The sequence below is a fragment of the Spinacia oleracea genome, chromosome 5 (genome assembly GCF_020520425.1).
Source record: "Spinacia oleracea cultivar Varoflay chromosome 5, BTI_SOV_V1, whole genome shotgun sequence".
NCBI classification, from domain to species: Eukaryota; Viridiplantae; Streptophyta; class Magnoliopsida; order Caryophyllales; family Amaranthaceae; genus Spinacia; species Spinacia oleracea.
The window spans coordinates 81,319,089-81,336,364 of NC_079491.1; the positions used below are offsets into that span (position 1 = coordinate 81,319,089).

The 17,276-nt window shown below is 38.6% G+C and overlaps 4 protein-coding genes and 1 non-coding gene across 6 annotated transcripts; 1 reads left to right on the top strand and 4 right to left on the bottom strand.

Annotated features, from left to right (window-relative positions):
• The first annotated feature begins 1,654 nt into the window (after window positions 1-1,654).
• Window positions 1,655-5,449, top strand: LOC110800317 (serine/threonine-protein kinase D6PKL2). 2 transcript variants are annotated; one of them, XM_022005626.2, is made up of 3 exons: window positions 1,655-1,857; window positions 2,501-3,545; window positions 4,200-5,449. In XM_022005626.2, the coding sequence occupies exons 2-3, from the start codon at window positions 2,629-2,631 to the stop codon at window positions 5,071-5,073; spliced, it is 1,791 nt and encodes a 596-aa protein (XP_021861318.2). In that variant the 5' UTR covers window positions 1,655-1,857; window positions 2,501-2,628; the 3' UTR covers window positions 5,074-5,449. The 2 variants fall into 2 exon arrangements, with proteins under 2 accessions (XP_021861318.2, XP_021861319.2); XM_022005627.2 differs by having other exon boundaries at window positions 1,692-1,857; window positions 2,504-3,545.
• Window positions 5,450-5,756: 307 nt separating this feature from the next.
• On the bottom strand, window positions 5,757-8,176 carry LOC110800323 (U-box domain-containing protein 35). The gene is made up of 4 exons (XM_022005634.2): window positions 7,366-8,176; window positions 7,000-7,124; window positions 6,711-6,826; window positions 5,757-6,494 (listed from the first exon to the last, which is right to left on the bottom strand). The coding sequence occupies exons 1-4, from the start codon at window positions 7,919-7,921 to the stop codon at window positions 6,242-6,244; spliced, it is 1,050 nt and encodes a 349-aa protein (XP_021861326.1). The 5' UTR covers window positions 7,922-8,176; the 3' UTR covers window positions 5,757-6,241.
• Window positions 6,140-6,212, bottom strand: TRNAF-GAA (transfer RNA phenylalanine (anticodon GAA)). The gene has a single exon. It is a non-coding gene; the product is annotated as a tRNA-Phe (tRNA).
• Window positions 8,177-9,241: 1,065 nt separating the features above from the next.
• On the bottom strand, window positions 9,242-12,374 carry LOC110800314 (WEB family protein At5g55860-like). The gene is made up of 2 exons (XM_022005624.2): window positions 11,149-12,374; window positions 9,242-11,061 (listed from the first exon to the last, which is right to left on the bottom strand). Exons 1-2 carry the CDS (start codon window positions 11,338-11,340, stop codon window positions 9,478-9,480), a joined length of 1,776 nt encoding a protein of 591 aa, XP_021861316.1. The 5' UTR covers window positions 11,341-12,374; the 3' UTR covers window positions 9,242-9,477.
• Window positions 12,375-12,527: 153 nt separating this feature from the next.
• LOC110800316 (DNA oxidative demethylase ALKBH2) lies at window positions 12,528-13,786 on the bottom strand. Its single transcript, XM_022005625.2, has 4 exons — window positions 13,420-13,786; window positions 13,229-13,345; window positions 12,952-13,144; window positions 12,528-12,867 (listed from the first exon to the last, which is right to left on the bottom strand). The coding sequence occupies exons 1-4, from the start codon at window positions 13,726-13,728 to the stop codon at window positions 12,662-12,664; spliced, it is 825 nt and encodes a 274-aa protein (XP_021861317.1). The 5' UTR covers window positions 13,729-13,786; the 3' UTR covers window positions 12,528-12,661.
• Window positions 13,787-17,276: the final 3,490 nt, after the last annotated feature.

The window sequence follows — 17,276 nt, forward strand, 5'->3', positions numbered from 1 at the left end:
AAAGGTAAAGGTGGAATATGAATTATTTCAGGACTGAAGTAACTAATCTGTAGTTCAAGATGAATGGACATTGATGTTCTCTGTGTATGTCTATATCCCAAGTCCCATTCCTAATATAGAGGGGGCATGGGGCATGGGACATGGGGGGTTTGGGGACAGAGCAAAGGAATGCCACACAAGTGAGTCTGACATAAAAGAGTATGTTGGTTGGAGCTTTTCTCTCACCTGTTAGTGGGTTGCTGTAGTAACTACTCCCCAAGTCTCCAGCTGGTGTCGTGTCGTCACTTTCATGTCACTCTCTTGTTGAGGTCTTGTGGATATATATATATATATATATATATGGATCGATATCCCAAAAATACAATACGGAATCATGTCCACTCCGTACTACAATACCATGAAGCTGTTACCGTGATATGTAACCATGCTGCATCAGTAGTAAGTGCAGCACAAAAAGCAAACATGATCATCAATTGTTGTTCATTTATAATTGTTATATCATTATCTATTGGAATACCAAACATGATCTATATAACCTGCCTTTGGACACTGATTATATTAACTTTTTCTGCTGTACTTGGCTATACACCAGCTGGTGATAATGGGGATGCCTCAACATATTTATACCACGCATTGCTGTCTTCCTAGTCACATTTCTTCCTACCTAGTTAGGTCGCGGTGATGGGAGTTCCCGGGCTAACTCATCACTAAGACTTGAACAATACTGACCAGTTATCCCAAGCACCATGGAGTATGATTGTATGATCACAATCATCTATATTACCAAACTCTGGTCAAGGATTGCAGCTTATTTTGTCACTTATTTCCGACTACTTCAATGGCTCCATCCAGATTCATTGTCATGTTGCTATAATTGCACTATCGACATGGTTATTAATTATTAATTTCAGACGGAGACGCAGTGGTTATCTACTTCTATTAAGTAGATTGTTGTATGGCCAAGCAAATAAAACCAGAGAAGAAGATGGCATAAGAGGTTAAAAGCTCATACTATATAACACTATACAATTTAATTTGTATAAATCTCTACAGAAAATAAAATTACAAGGTTTTGCAAATAATCCATTACATACCCTTAATAACATATGAACATAAAAAACACAGAGAAGGATGGATAATCCCTTTCTTCTTTAGTTTGGTATAAACTTGGGGTCAAGAATCTAACACCAATGCTCTAGTGTTGCCTGCCCCGGTAGAAAGAGAAGGGATGATCCGAATTTAGAGTTGGAGTTATACGTGAGATGGGTGAGTATTAAAGATGATAGTGGGTCAGGTCGGGTCAGAACATGGTACAAGCGTACAACCTAACAGGAAAAGCCCAAAAAGCACTCACACGAAGTAATGGGTCGTGTTTAAGCCGTTATTTGACACGACACGATACGACACGACACTACCCGACAAGATAAATCACATCAACTTGAGTGAAATTAGGCTTAGCCGCATAAGCACGACACATCATAAGCTGCTGTTTTGAAAATTTTGACACAAAACTAGTGATCTTGGGCAATTAGCCTGGACCGGCCATATTCAGGCCCAAGGGCTATGCACGAGACACGGTCCGGCACGACCAACGACCATCTTTACCGTGTATTAGTAGCAGCAGCACTGTAGACCTGTAAAACTTTAGTAGACTATTAGTAGTATTTGAGTGACTCACTTTAAGCTTTGACTGCCCATTTGTTTTCTCTCTCCTCTCACTCTCACTCTCACGCCCCACGCCCCACGCTGGCGACAAGCTTCACTCATTTTCAGATACTCTCTCTTTCTCTCTCCTCTCCTCTCCTCTCCTCTTTCTGGATTTCTCCTTCATCATCAACCAAGTGTTCATAATTTCAGGTGAGTTTCTTGTTTCATTTACTGGATGGGAATATGGGATCTATTCTTGTTCAGTATTGGAGATCTGTCCTTTGTCTTAGTTTAATTGATTGTTTTTCTGGGTTTAATTTGCATTTTTCTTGTTGTGATTTTGGTTTGTTCTTCAAGCTCCCCGGATCCCTTTCTTCCCTCTCTCACTTGGGTTTCCTTTATTCCTCTTTTTTATCCCCCTCTACTTAACCGATTTCATTTTTGTTCTTCTTATTTTTGTTTTTGTTTTTGTTTGGCATCACTAATTTAAGCCCATCAGCTACTGCGGCTGCTGCTTACTTTTGCTCCAATAAGGTCTTAACCTAGTAGTTTACACTGAAGCTATGGGTATGATTGGTCGCAGGTTGAATCCCCTCCCCATTTGCAATTTGTATTTCCCTTATGGCTCATTGGCACCCAAAAAAGAGCTATTGCTTTAATGAATCTTGCTTATTATCACAAATTGAGGAACTTAACTTGTTTGTCAGTCTGTGTATGTGATTTAGTAGTTAATTAATCTTTAATTACTTGGTTATTACATTTATATTTCTAGTCCATGCATCATCTTTTCCAAGGAATTAAACTATCTGATTTCTTTCACGGTTTGATTCTGGGTTTCCACTTTGTTATTTAGTAGGTGGACTACATAACTTTATGAGCAGAAGAGCTACTACTATCACTTTCACAATGGGTGCTCACCCCAGATTCATTTGCATATCTATACTATCACTTTGATTTTTCTAGTCTTTCTTTCTATATCCTATGGCTTCCAGTAACGGCACCAAAGCTCCGTCCGACCACCAACATCGGTCAGGACGTCCTGCTTTTCCTTCACAGGTTTCCACTTCCTCGACCAAATCTAAACCCGAACTAAGTGACCACTTCGCCCAATCGGTGCAGATTACCTCTAAGCAGCCTGATGTTGGAGTTCACAATAACAAATCTAAATCCATCCACCAAAATAATACGCTTCATTCCACTTCTTCTTCGTCTGTTATTGAACCCTCTTCAACGGCCATAGATCCTGTTGAGAATGAAGTTAGGTTGTTGGAGGATATATCCACTGATCAGGAGAAGAAAATATCAGAATACGGAAGCGTCAAAGACAGTTCAGTGTCTGCCAAATTTAGTGATGGAACAAGCAGTCTTGCTAAGACAAGTGGAAGTGCCAAGACAAGTGGCCGCCTTGATTTTGTTGAAAGTGGCAAGAGTAGCTTGTGTAGAGGAAGCACTAGCACAGATGTTAGTGACGAGAGCAGTTGCAGCAGCTTTAGTAGCAGCATTAGCAAACCCCACAAAGGAAATGATGTGAGATGGGAAGCTATCCAAGTTGTTCGTGCCAGGGATGGAGTCTTGGGGTTGAGCCACTTTAGACTGCTCAAAAGGTTGGGATGTGGGGATATTGGTAGTGTTTACCTTGCTGAGTTGAGTGGAACAAAGTGCTACTTTGCCATGAAGGTAATGGACAAAGCATCTTTGGCTAGTCGCAAGAAGTTACTTCGAGCTCAGACAGAGAGAGAAATTCTACAATCTCTGGACCACCCCTTCCTTCCTACTCTGTATACCCACTTTGAGACCGACAAATTCTCATGCTTGGTGATGGAATTCTGCCCAGGTGGAGATTTGCACAGTCTTAGGCAGCGGCAGCCAGGGAAATATTTTACTGAACAAGCAGTGAAGTAAGATTCCTTATAACTGAAATATTCTAGTACAATTTTATGGTGTCATTTTTCTTGTTTATTACTGTCTATCTATCTATCTATTTTTGCCAGTTACCAGTGAGCATTTTGATTTTCTACTTGGTGTAAGGGCAGATTAGATTCTCTACTTGACATGCAATTGTTCACTCAATATGTCTGAACTAAATCTCATTTGAAGAGATCTAAAACTTTAACTCATTCATTCCACTATCTGATACTGGCAAGAAAACTTAGAGAGCTGCCCATTTCCCCTGCGCTGAAAAGGCAGAGGATGGATTCATGGTGCAAGATGCACATCTGTGCTTCACCGGAGTTTGGTGTAGTAATCTACTAACAACATGATGTAATTATTAAAGAGGTTGGCTGACCAGTACTTACAAGTGAGAAGGTTCAGATGACATGTAATTTTGTTCTTGCGGGTTCCATGTATGCTATGCTTGCTGATGCTAAGCCCTGCACTACAGCAACCTAAGATATTTAAGGCCTGAATTTGCTCTCAATTGGTTTATACTAACTCCTGTTATAATAAGAGTGCACGCTATACCATCATAGAATTTTGAGCTCCTTCATCTTTTTGATGCATGGGTGATGCAACCATGCTGACTTCTCCATTTTTATTATCTACTCTTGCAGATTTTATGTAGCAGAAGTCCTCCTATCAATGGAGTATCTTCACATGCTTGGGATAGTCTATCGTGACCTTAAGCCCGAGAATGTCCTTGTGAGAGATGATGGACACATAATGCTCTCAGACTTTGATCTTTCCCTTCGTTGTGCTGTCAGTCCAACACTAGTGAAGTCATCCTCTAATGAGACTGAACCATTGCGAAAAGATTCAGCTTACTGTGTCCAGCCAGCTTGTATTCAGCCTTCCTGCATTCAGCCCTCATGTGTTGCACCAACAACATGCTTCTCACCACGTTTCTTTACAAGCAGGTCCAAGAAAGATAAAAAGGCGAAGAATGAAATTGGAAACCAAGTAAATCCTCTGCCTGAGCTTATGGCAGAGCCAACCAATGCCAGGTCTATGTCTTTTGTTGGGACCCATGAATACTTGGCGCCTGAAATCATCAAAGGAGAAGGTCATGGAAGTGCAGTCGACTGGTGGACTTTTGGTATCTTTCTTTATGAGCTGTTGTTCGGTAGAACTCCTTTCAAAGGATCGGGGAACCGTGCAACATTGTTCAATGTTGTTGGGCAACCTCTGCGGTTTCCTGAATCCCCATCTGTAAGTTTTGCAGGCAGGGATCTAATAAAGGGGTTGCTTGTGAAAGAACCACAGCATAGGTTGGCGTACAAAAGAGGGGCAACAGAGATTAAGCAACACCCATTTTTTGAAGGTGTGAATTGGGCATTAATAAGGTGTGCTACACCTCCTGAGATACCAAAGCCTGTTGTTATTGAAAAGGCAGCAATTCCTCCTAGCTCTAATGAAAAAGTTGGTCTTCCTATGAGGGCACCTGATCAAAAGGGTTCTGACAATTACCTTGAGTTTGATTTCTTCTAAGGTTGCTACCTTGGTTCTTATTTTCTTCATCTTGTTTCATATATTTTTCGCACTCTGCTGAGTAGGAGAACTGTTGCTTAAAAGATTTGATCCTTATATTTATCTGGCTAGCACAAATTGGGAGAAAATGCACAGGGGAGTTGTAGTGCCCTGTACTCAGGAGGCTGACGCAGACGTGGTTGCTGGATGCTGATCTAGGCCCGTAGCCGCTGCTTGTCTGTAATGTATTTATGTTAAAACTGATCTATGTATTCTTAGATGCAGGGTGAACTCTCTAAATACTTCAAAGAGATGTAGAATGTATATGTATCTTGAGTTGTGCTCAATTTGTTCCAGATCTTTTATTTGGCAAAAGTATTTTACAAAACTTATTGCACCTAATATTTCATTCAAATGTTTAAGTTAGATACATGTAGACATTGTGTCCGAATCAGCCATTGCTATTACTTGCTAATACTCTATCGGATAAAATTCCTCTGTTTTCCGGTAAAATTCAAACTTGGTGTCACAGTTTCTGAATGATGACTTCTCTAAAATCTTTATCAAGACCGATGACTTGATGAGCAAAAATGTGTTGAAAGTTTGAATTATCTTTAATGAACAACATAATTGCACATGTTAAAGGATCTAAATTCCTGCTGGCTGCACTAATCGGCAAGGGTGACTGAATGTGCATGATTAAGGACTAAAGTTATATAATTCTGTATTGTTAAAGGGCTTGCACTCATGATTAGGGTCTACACTCTAAAGTCAGTACATCAAAGGACCATCTTTATACAAAGGGATTGGGATTAGGAGTATTATTTAAAGACATATTTACACTAAACTATGTATTACTTCGTATTATTATCGCATATATGTAGGACGGAATGTCTCCTGGATGGGGATTTTATGTGTTGGCCCAGAAATATAATAGCAGTGCTAGTACAGATACAACTACCTAAAGTTGGAGTGAGCTAATCAAACTGAGCTTGCAAAATTATTTACAAGTAACAAAAGCTAAGTGGGGGACAGACAGGAGGGGGAGATTTGTAGAGCAGAAAATTGGAAAAATATAAAATAAATATGCGGTGAGCGTGGATCGAACACGCGACCTTCAGATCTTCAGTCTGACGCTCTCCCAACTGAGCTATCCCCGCTTATTGATGTCTTGTGGTCCGTTTAATTATTAACCTTTAAAACAACAAGCGAAGGAGTTGTAAGACATGGGCGGCTGCTGCTTATCAATCTGAGGATCGCCTCCACTAGAAGAAGCATCAGAATTGGAACGTGAATGCAGATTATCCTCAGTACTTCTGTAATATTCAGACGGGTTCATTTTCTTTCCCTGACAAACGATTGTAAGCTCACACCCCTCATCTGTAGCGCTTCTCCTTAACTGATCTGCTACTGTTGCACTTCCTTTACCTGCTTTCAACTTCCTGTTCCATTAAAATGCACCATTCTTTAGTTTCATTCTAGGCATATAATACTCTAGTTATTCTGCTTCATTTTAGCTTAACTAGTTCTTCAGGCTTATACTAGGCATATAATACTATGTTATGTTCTGCTTATTTTGACTTATTTCAGACAAAATAAGTCTAGTTAAGATAAGTAGGTTTTTTTCAAACTGATGTCTGATAGGGGTGTTTGTATACCTCAAATTGGACTTAGAGATTCCAACAATCAGCTGCCGGATGTTGAGAACAGAAATGAGCTCCACGATAGCATTGGCTACGGAATCACTCTCGATTAGTATAGTTTCTACCTGTACCTGTTTGTTTGTGTTCAAATTTACAAGTATTTCTTGTTAGATACAACTCTACAAGCTAGTATTACTTAGTTAATAGCCTAATAATATGTTTGCTATCTAAGCCTTAAAGCCTAAGTTAGAGAGTAGTTGACAATATCAAATTGTATATATGGAATTAGTATTCAACTAATTACCCGATGTGAAGTGCAGATATCGACGTACTTGGTAAGTAATTCCCGCCTCTTCCTGGTGTCCTCGGCCAAGTATCTCTCCACCAGATCCGGACTCACTTGAGTCTTTGGCACCACTCCTCCTCCAACTGCAATCCTTGTTTTATTAGCAACATATATGTATCATCATATATATATATATATATATATATATATATATATATATGTACATAGTATGATATGATTAGTTATATTGCCACCAAATCCCCAATATAAAGATCATTTTACAGGTTCAAACGTGTTTCGTTGAAAAATGGGAGGATGTGACAGGCATGCCAGATGAAAAATGGATGTAAAGGAGAATAATAGTAGATGATCTGAGTAACTTACAAGGGCTAGGAATGAATTTGAGGTCAGGAAAGATATGAATGAGATAAACAAGACTAGTCCCGGGATGAACAGAATGCTTGAGAGTCCATACAAGTGCTTCACTGCTTGAATCACTTTTTCCCACAGCAACATATACCACATCATCAGATGATCTTCCACTATTATTATTATTGTTATTATTGTTGTGGATATCAATAGAGAACAAACTTGTTGTATTAGTTGTAATGCCACCTTCACTTATAGGAGTCAATTGATGCCCTCTTGATTTCCCAGTAAAGCTCTTGCTTTTATTATTATGCTGTGATGATGAAGATGATGCGATAAGAAACTCCTCTTCTTCCTCCATAATCTCTACGATCTCACTCACACCACCAAAGTAATCATTGTCATCAGCAACAGCAGAAACTGCAGGAGAAGTGCCATCATTGTTATTATTGTTGCTCCTGGAATCTAAACGGGTGTAATGATGATATTCAGCTGATGCAGTGGCATTGTGGATATTGTCATTACTCGGGGTTGGGGACCCGCCAGGGGAAGGTAATTCTGTGATTTCCATAGACAAGTTTGAGGTTTGATGAAATTTTATTAGACAAGATTGATCTTTGTTGGTATATACTCGGTCCAACACATGAGTTTCTGCCAACAATGTTGAATAATATATTAATCTAAGAAGATGATTAGGTTGCTGATAAATTCACTCAATCTACTAGTATGAATATGAATATGAATATGAATATGAATATGAATATATGATAATATGATATGCCTCTCTGATGTAAGGAAGGGCAGGTAAATGAAATGATCATTTCACAGTTTCAAATCAATTCCCCTAATTATATTATATACTTTTCAAAGTTTGATAAAGCCCTACTGCTCGGCCAAGCGAGTTATGATGGTGCTGACTCTGTTGCCCTTCAGTTCTGTACTTCTGTGGCGTGTTTGAACACAAACAAATTCAGCCCGGTAGTTGGCCCTTGTTCTAATCTTTGAATATCCACCAACGAACATAATTTTGTACTAGTAATAACGTGGGGCTAGCTAGTACGGAGTAGCTAGCTATGGAATGGCATTCTTAGTTCTAACTTTACGGCTTTACTTTGAAAATCAACAACTAATCAATAACTATTCATCAATCATCAGTACTAAACCTTAGACTTACCCCCAAACACTAGACTAAAGACAAAATAAACCTTAGGCCCCGTTCTGTATTATTTTTTGTTTCCCGTGTTTGTTGTCAGTTTTCAAAATCAACACGATTATTATAAGAATGAATATTTTTTTGTCCATGACACTGATACTGATACAGAAAGAGCCCTTAGGTGCTGGTTTTTCTCATTTAGTTCTTTTTCCGTGGAACTTAGAAGTGAAAAAAATTGTTCGGCTTTTTAGCTTATCATATAAACATTTGACTACCTTAGATTTTCCGCTTCGTAAAACCCTGAGAGTATGTAACCTTAATTAGCTTTTTACTTGAAAAAGTCTTGAACATAATTGCATAAGGGGATTATAGTATTAGACTTGTAGTTGCATAGTCTGAAGTCTAGTGTCATGGATGGTAGAAAAGTCCAAGGGCAGAAATCTGCATGTCAATGGTTCAAAAAGGGAATATGCGAATACGTGAGAGAATCACGGGGAACTTTCGGTAAGGAACTCGTCATGACTCAAGTCATGACAGCTACATGTAAGGATACAATAATATTTGTGTTGCGTTATTAATTTATTATTAGAGTTTATTATGTTAGCCTCCCCTGCTTACCTTTTCATCAATCTTAACTCTGAAATACCAGGATTTTTTTATGTTCTTTTAGAATTTCACACAATACACGTTATGGAGCTCTATACCTTAAAATTAAAGAAGGATCAGGTCTTCATGACATTTTATAATCACTCGTTTCATTAACAGCTCTACAACTACATCAACTAGCAGTCTTTACTCGTAAAAATCTGGGGTAGTTAATCAAGAATTTTATCTGTTACATTTACCTGAGGTCTATACAGATCAAACTGACATCACTCAAGAACTATTAAGTCTGAACTACACAAAATTGGACTGTCTCACTCAAACAGATTGCAGTACAAGAAATACACCAGTGGAATTCTTTGTAACAGGTCCTACGTATGGCCCTCAGGTGTCAATTCAGGTTGAGTTGTTTGATTGTTTTGCTCTTGTTGATACATCCGATGCAGCTCCACTTCCAAAACACTCTTTGCTGCCTCAGCCATCTCAGCAGTCTTTACAACCTCCTCTTCTTTCATCTTTAGTTCTTCTATCTCAATTGAAACAGCTTCATACTTTTGAGCCGCTTCCTTTTGGCTTGCAACTAGGGCTTCTACTAGAGCTAGGTTTGCAGTTACTTTTATATCAGCTAACTTTTCCGATTCATCAACCTTCTCCATCAAGGAATTGTGATCTTCAATTGACAACTTAATCTTTCCATTGGTTTCAGAAGTTGATTCTTCAGGTCTTTCAGAGAGTGCTTTAATCTCATCTTGAGCAGCTCTTTCTGCTGCTTTGGCTTCTTCTACCTCTTTCAGCAGACGTGTGAGCTTAAATTCCATATCTGCTATCATCTCTATGGCAGTTTTGGTTTCTTGTTTCTGCTGCTCTATTTTCTTGTTCATCTCCTGAGTTCCTTGATTTGATCTCTCAGTTTCAATTGACAGTTGTTCTATCAATATGGCCATATCATCAGAGACATCTGCTGCACTTGTTTTATTTACAACGCCAACTTCAAGCACATTCTTGTTATCATCTAGTTCAGCTCGGAGCTTATTGATTAAAGCATCTACTTCCTCCTGTTTATGCTTTTGCTCTGCTAATTCCTTCCCAACATATTGTAGCTCTTGCTTGAGGGATTCCACTGAATTTTGTAGAGATATCTTCTCCTCTGCTACCTGCTCTAGTGTTTTCTTGGCAATCTCAAGCTCAAAACTTGTTGCTTTCTCAGATTCTAAATAAGCAGCTCGGGCTTTTGATAGCTTTTCTTCAAGATATAATATTTCAGCTTTAGTTTCTACAAGTTTCAGCTGCAGATTTTCATCCTCTAGTAGCGATTGGTGTTCATTCTTCAGAACAAGCAGTTTACCTTCCAACTCTTCCTTGGAAAGTCTACCAAAACATATCTCATCATGTTTCTTTGCTAAACGATCCTGGTGCTCCTTCTCCGCATCTCTAGCAGAAGACTTGATGTTAGCTAATTCTTCCTGCATGCTAGATATCTGCTTGGTAAGGTCGCTGATTCTCTGTCGGTGAGCTTCTGCTTCTGCATCTGCTTTTTGTGAAATGCGGAAAGCAGTAGTTTTAGCTTCTAATGTCGCATCTAATTCCCTACGTACACTGCTGAGCTGTTGTTTAGAGGCATCAAGCTCCAAGATGGCAGCGTTGTACTCCTCCGTGGTGGCGTCCAAATCTTGTTGTACAATATCAATTACATCTTGAACATTAACACTAGATGATATTGCCTCTTCAAGCTCCCTATCCCTAACCTTAAGAGCTTCTGAAGATTCAAGTATGGACTGCTTGGATTCATTGATGGTTTTCAATCTTTGTTTGAGTTCATCAAGAGTCCTTCTAGCCTTGTCGAGTTCAGGTAGGGCTTTGCTTTTTTCTAATTCGGCTCCTCTCAGTTGCTCCTTCAACCTTTTCAGCTCGTTCAAGGCAATATGTAACTCTGCATCCTTGTCTATTAGTTCTACCTGTTCAGTTCAAATATGAATATTAGTACGTAAATTAATTAACATCAATTTTCTCATATGTATGATGATATAAATTAAAAAATTTACCTGAGCTTGAGGTTTGGACTTCTTGGTAATATTAGGTTTGGCGGCTTTAGGAGAGAAGGATGATGCTTCAACAAAGAGACTAACAGCAGCTTTGACAGATTGAAAAGGAGCTTTGGTATCTATCTCTCCTACCTCGGCTGCCCTCGGAGAGCCTCCCATGGAATTCTGCCGTGTTCTTATTATGTTCACCATGTTCGGTGAATGATGTATTAATATGTGATGAAGTGGTGGATTAATTTATAATGCACCCTAACTTTGTTAACTAAAAAAATAAAAATCAACCTGACAAATAGGTTGCAAACATCAAATTCTCATGATTGATGAATGCATGTATGGAACAAATGTGTATATTGATAATAGAATTATATTGTTGGTAGAGATAAGCAAACCTAAAGAGAAAAGGAGATTAATGTATCGGAAAAAGGAAAGGGAGGATTAATGTATCGAGTACACTTCTAAAATATTATCTTCATAACGACGTTTGTGAATGCCCATAATTATGATCATGAATTCAAGTTGGCATGTAAATGATGAATGAGAATTGAAATGCAAGAGAAAAGAGAGATTAGAGCGGAAATGTGCACTACTGGACTACAATAAGATGCAAAAGGAGAAGGGAAAAAAACCAAGAGAAGAGAGGAGAAATGGGAGCCACACATATTAGGGAGACTAAACACAAATTTTGCTAAAGAAAGCCTACATTGTTGGACAATATACTACTATTTTGAGAAGAGAGAAGTTGTTTAAATTAAGATATGCTTTGGATGGTACTAACTAAACTTAGTGTGTGCTTTGACCTAATTCCTACACTCACGCAATTAAATAAATAAAACAACAAACAAACTTGACACTCAATTTCCACTAATCATATACTTCCTATGATTTTTTTTAATCGTACTATTTGCAGTTTTACACTATTCACACACCTCGCTTTTTCATTTTTTATTTATTTATACATAAGGAATTATACAGTTACGTGTGATCTTATTAGATTCGTCCCGATATATATTTTCAAAATATCAACTTTCTATAATTTTATCTAACATATAAGTAGAGATATTAGAGGCTAAAGTTTTGCATTGACGAGCGTGAAATATCAAATGATGCAATTAAAAAAGAAACAGGAAGTGCGAGGAAATATATGATTACGTTGGGACTATAGAATAAGAACAGGAAAAAAAACAAGTCAATGCAATAATATGTCTTTGTGCTGTAGTTCATTTGTTCCACTACATATTGCTGGTTGCTGATGGGAAGACCAAAAAAATGATGTTAGTCTCATGGCTGTCTGAATGGTAAGAAAGGGTTTAAGCCAGATTGTGGACTCAATCCTCCAAGAGACGAAGAGGCCGTATCACACTTGGGGAAAAAAAAGACAGTTAGCAAAATGATACTGAAATTGCAACTTTGTAAGTGGTTCCAAAGCGTACAATTGCCAACCAAGTGAAGAGAGTACAGACTACAGAGTATAATAGGCAATTAGACAGTAAATTACATATAATCTGGTGAGAGGTCAAAGGACAAGCCTGAAGGTAAGGTTGATCCTGACAGCATCTAGTTTAGTACGCTTAGGCACAGAATGGTTCCAATCCCTCTGAGTATAGCCTCTCATAACCAACAGGGATCCATGTTTTAATAACATGGAATGCTGCTCATCGACATTCTTGGTTTTCTTCAACTGCTTGCTCGAAGATTCATCACTCGAATTCTTCTTTAACACTGGCAGAAATTCATTTGTTTAGTTAGTTTATGGATTTCACACTAATAGGCAGGTAGATGGTAAGTGCAGGGTGTTGCTGGTACCTGAAGACGCCAATTTGTTGGGTTTTTTCTTCAAGTAAAAATGACGATCACAACCAAAAGAAAGGGAAGCAATAAGAGGTGTAGGTCCATAAAGAGATTCATCATCAGAATGCCAAGAAACGTAGTCATTCCCACCATTGTATCGATTCAGCAGCAAGCTGTTAAAATGACTCCCAGGAACACCATCTTCTACCTTTACTTATTTAATTTGTTATCAATTCAATTATTTATTCATTCATTCAATACATCAATCAATTAAAAAAAGATCAGAAAGTACCGCCTGGAGGAGATGTTGGAGAGGCGGGAATTGGTGCCAAGGATAAGCTTGAGGCTGATAGCCACTATATTTCAGTTCAGAAACACCTTCAGTGGCAACATAGCAGCTATCTCGAGGCTACACAGAGAATTCATTATTAATTATAATTTGATATAAAAACGATGATGATCTTCCCCAAAAAGAGATATTACCTGGACGCAGGACCGACCAAATACTCGGATTGTTGGGCGAGTCCATGGAATGTGATTGTTGAGGTAATCAAATAATTTCCAAGCTTCGTTATAATCTAAGAAGCTTGGATAATATACTACTTGGCTTCCATTTCCTAATTCTATAATTCTACTACTCGTACGACTACTCTTTTTTCTAGATTCTTCTTCTTCTTCAACGATTCTCTTCTTCGATTGCAATTGGATTGACCTTTCGCTTTCTGCCCACGCCGTATCCCTCTTTCTAGTATTACCTGACCCTGTTTCCTCCATTTTTAGGTTTTCGCCCATTTTTGAGCAAGTTTTTATGAATCTTCTGCAATTCTTCTTGGCCGATTGGACTTGCCTACAACGGGGCAAAACCCGATGGCTCGATCCGACTTATCTGATCCAGTACCCGATTTATCCCCAAACGGTGATTTGAGCTCAAACCTAAACCCAAGTTGATCCGATCCGGAACCAAAATTGACTGAAGTTGACTTGACCCGAAATGACTTGATACTTGAAGTGGCCCAAACCGAAGTAATCGAGCCGATCTTCGCCTAAAATCGAATCATCGGAACGGAAAATAACTACAAAAATAAAATAAAATCAAGCCAAATCCAATCAGAATAGGAGAATCGAATCTGATATGTATGAACCACATATTTACCATGCATAAACCAGAATAATTATGTTTATCTATGTCTCATGTCTCATCTTCTCGATCAAAGACTAGCAAAAGAAATACTAGAATCGAATAAATTATAACTTTTAAAAATGTGAAAATGTAAGTCGGCCTTACATTTACCCTAACTCTTATACCAATATATCATAAGCCAATAAACCACATACCACGCACACATAATTAACTTTTTATTATTTTGTATGAAATAATAATAATAATAATAATAATAATAATAATAAGGAAAATTTGTAATTATTAATCCAACCTTTGCCCGATTTTCTTTAATTAAGCCTACCTATGCGATATTTCTAAATAATCCAACCTTTATGACCCAACTACTATTATTAAGCCTAACAAGTTACTAACCTGCTATAGGCGGTATTCACCCTTACGTGGCATATAACAATTATAATTTTTTCCCCCCTTATTGTCTTTAATTGCTATTTTAATTTTCGTTCCTCTCTCCTCTGCGATTTTCTGCTTCATCTCTGCACTCCTCTCCATTATTTCTCTTCTACCTCTTCTCTACCATTGTCGATCCCTCATACGGTCATACATCTCCATTCGAAGTTCATCAAAAATAATCAGCAATTGCTATGTCTGGGGTAAAACAATTGCCTGTTGGATCTGGATCTTCTTCAAATTCAAGGTTTTTTTTTCTTTCTAAATTTTCAACAAGACCACAATAACCAACATCCCACAACATAAAAAAAAACTATATTATTGCAACAACTCTGGTTTTTACGAACTGACCATCAAGGAAGCCCAAAATTCAAAATTTACCAAAAAAGGAACAAAAACGCTAAGGTTCGTAAGTTCACCTTCAATTGTACGATTCTGGAGACGAAATTTGAATGCGCGTGGATGAAGTCACCTATTTCCACAAGAAAATCGCTGATGATGTCATGAACCAGTACAATTGTGGTTGAAGCAGCAGTAATGGAGGAGAGAGGAATTGAAACACGGTACAGAGAAGAGAAGGGTTAAGGGTTTTTTGAAAAAAAAATGAAATCCTTGTTTAGGTGGCAAGTGATGATGACGTGTCCAATATTTTAGGAGGGAAACCAACTTTAGGTTGTCAACGTTTTTAACATTGACTTTGTAGCAGGTAACCAGTCATCTAGGCTTAATAATAGTAGTTGGGTCATAAAGGTTGGATTATTAAGAAATATCGCATAGATAGGCTTAATTAAAGAAAAATTGGGCAAAGGTTGGATTAATAATTACAAATTTTCCTAATAATAATAATAATATTAATATATTATTATTATTATTATTATTATTATTATTATTATTATTATTATTATTATTATTATTATAGATCAAATGCTAACAAAGTCAAACATTTTACAAGCCGAGATACAATCTGGGGCCCCACTCCTCTGACTATAGAAAAACCTATCCTGGTGAAAATATGAGCAGCAGCACGAGCCCCAATGTCCTGCGTCCTAGAAAACTTCTGAATCCGCTTCAGCAACGCAACAACATCCTTATCCAGTTCCCCCAACGAAGAGAAAGAGAACGGAAGAAAGCCATAACCAATGGCTCTGCAATGTGCTTCGTACTTGACCCGCTTCCGAATAGCCGCATCAGTCACAACCCGACCAGGGGCAAAGCCAGACAACCCAGACTGTGTCAAAGGAGAAGATCCCGTCAAGTCAACACACACATCACATCCCCGATCCCAAGAGTAGAGCAACACGTTTGCTGGTCGGAGGGATCCATCGTTCCCTCCAGATAGACCAATATCAACCTCTTTCCGTGCCGAGATCCCAGACCGATAACAAACATCAACAAGTGTATCCCGAACCACATTATGCCGATGTTTAATACCCACGATGCCAGCACATGACACGCATGATCACCAAAGATGTCTCCCGCAAAGACCCTGGAGCAAGAAGAACATGGCACCGTAACAGAGAACAAAGGAACCCCCAACCGGTAACACAACACACATCGATAAGCCTTAGCATTCATCGTCTGTCCCAAACCTGATATGGGGACCGCACGAAGCCAAGCAGAGGTGTGATCTCCCTGTTGCGATTTCCACAACGCCGACTGCCATGTTATTATTATTATTATTATTATTATTATTATTATTATTATTTCAAATGCTAACAAAGTCAATCAAAGTACAAAAAATTAGTGGGTAGTCGAGATACAATTTGGGCCCCACTCCTCTAGCTATAGCAAAGTTTGTCATGGTGAAGATATGAGCAGCAGCATGAGACCCAATGTCTTGAGCAAGGTTGTCAGGATCGGGATCCTACTTTGGATCGGTGAAGGAGGTAGGATCGGATCGGTAGAATCGAATCGTAAGATCGTAAGATCCTACCAATTTGAGAAAATGAGTAGCTAAAATGATGTAGCATAACTAACTATAGGTACTTTGATGCTAAAATGCATAGATATAGAAATGTTCTTAACAATCTCGTCAAAAATAACTAAAATAAGTAAATTTATCAAATTTAATCTTCGTTGCTGCAAACAAATAGAACCAAGATTAGGCAACATTATCACTAGTATTAGCTAGTGTTTGGGCTCCCAATTGGATACCAATTGGATACCAATTGGGCCAATAGTCCAAAGTCCAATGGCTCAATACAACAGCATCAAATCCATCTACCCCACACAAGGCTATTCAGCCATCACCAAGGCCCAAGGCCAAACATCAATAAATGACCTATGGGGCATTTATTACACAAACACTATAAATAAGCCGCCAAGGCTCACACCTCAAGGTACGTCCAATTTCTTGCCTTAAGACTACTCTCTAGAGAACTCATTCTAGATCCGAGCATCATTCTTACTTAGGCATCGAAGGGGCTTTCCATGGTTTCCGAAGCAAAGGCAATGACAAAGAAGTGTGAGAAGTGCCAGAAATTCGCGCCGGCTATCCACCAACCAGCTCAAACCCTACAATCAACACTCTACCCCATACCATTTGCACAATGGGGGTTGGACATCATCGGTCCACTCCCCTCGGTTGTGAACCACAAGAAGTGGTTGATAGTAGGAGTGGATTATTTCAGCAAGTGGATTGAAGCCGAGGCAGTTTCTTCCATCACTGAAACACAAGTCCGCAAGTTCATCTGGAAAAACATCATCACGAGGTTCGACATACCAAGGATAATGGTCTTCGACCATGGGAAACAGTTTGATAACACCCCAC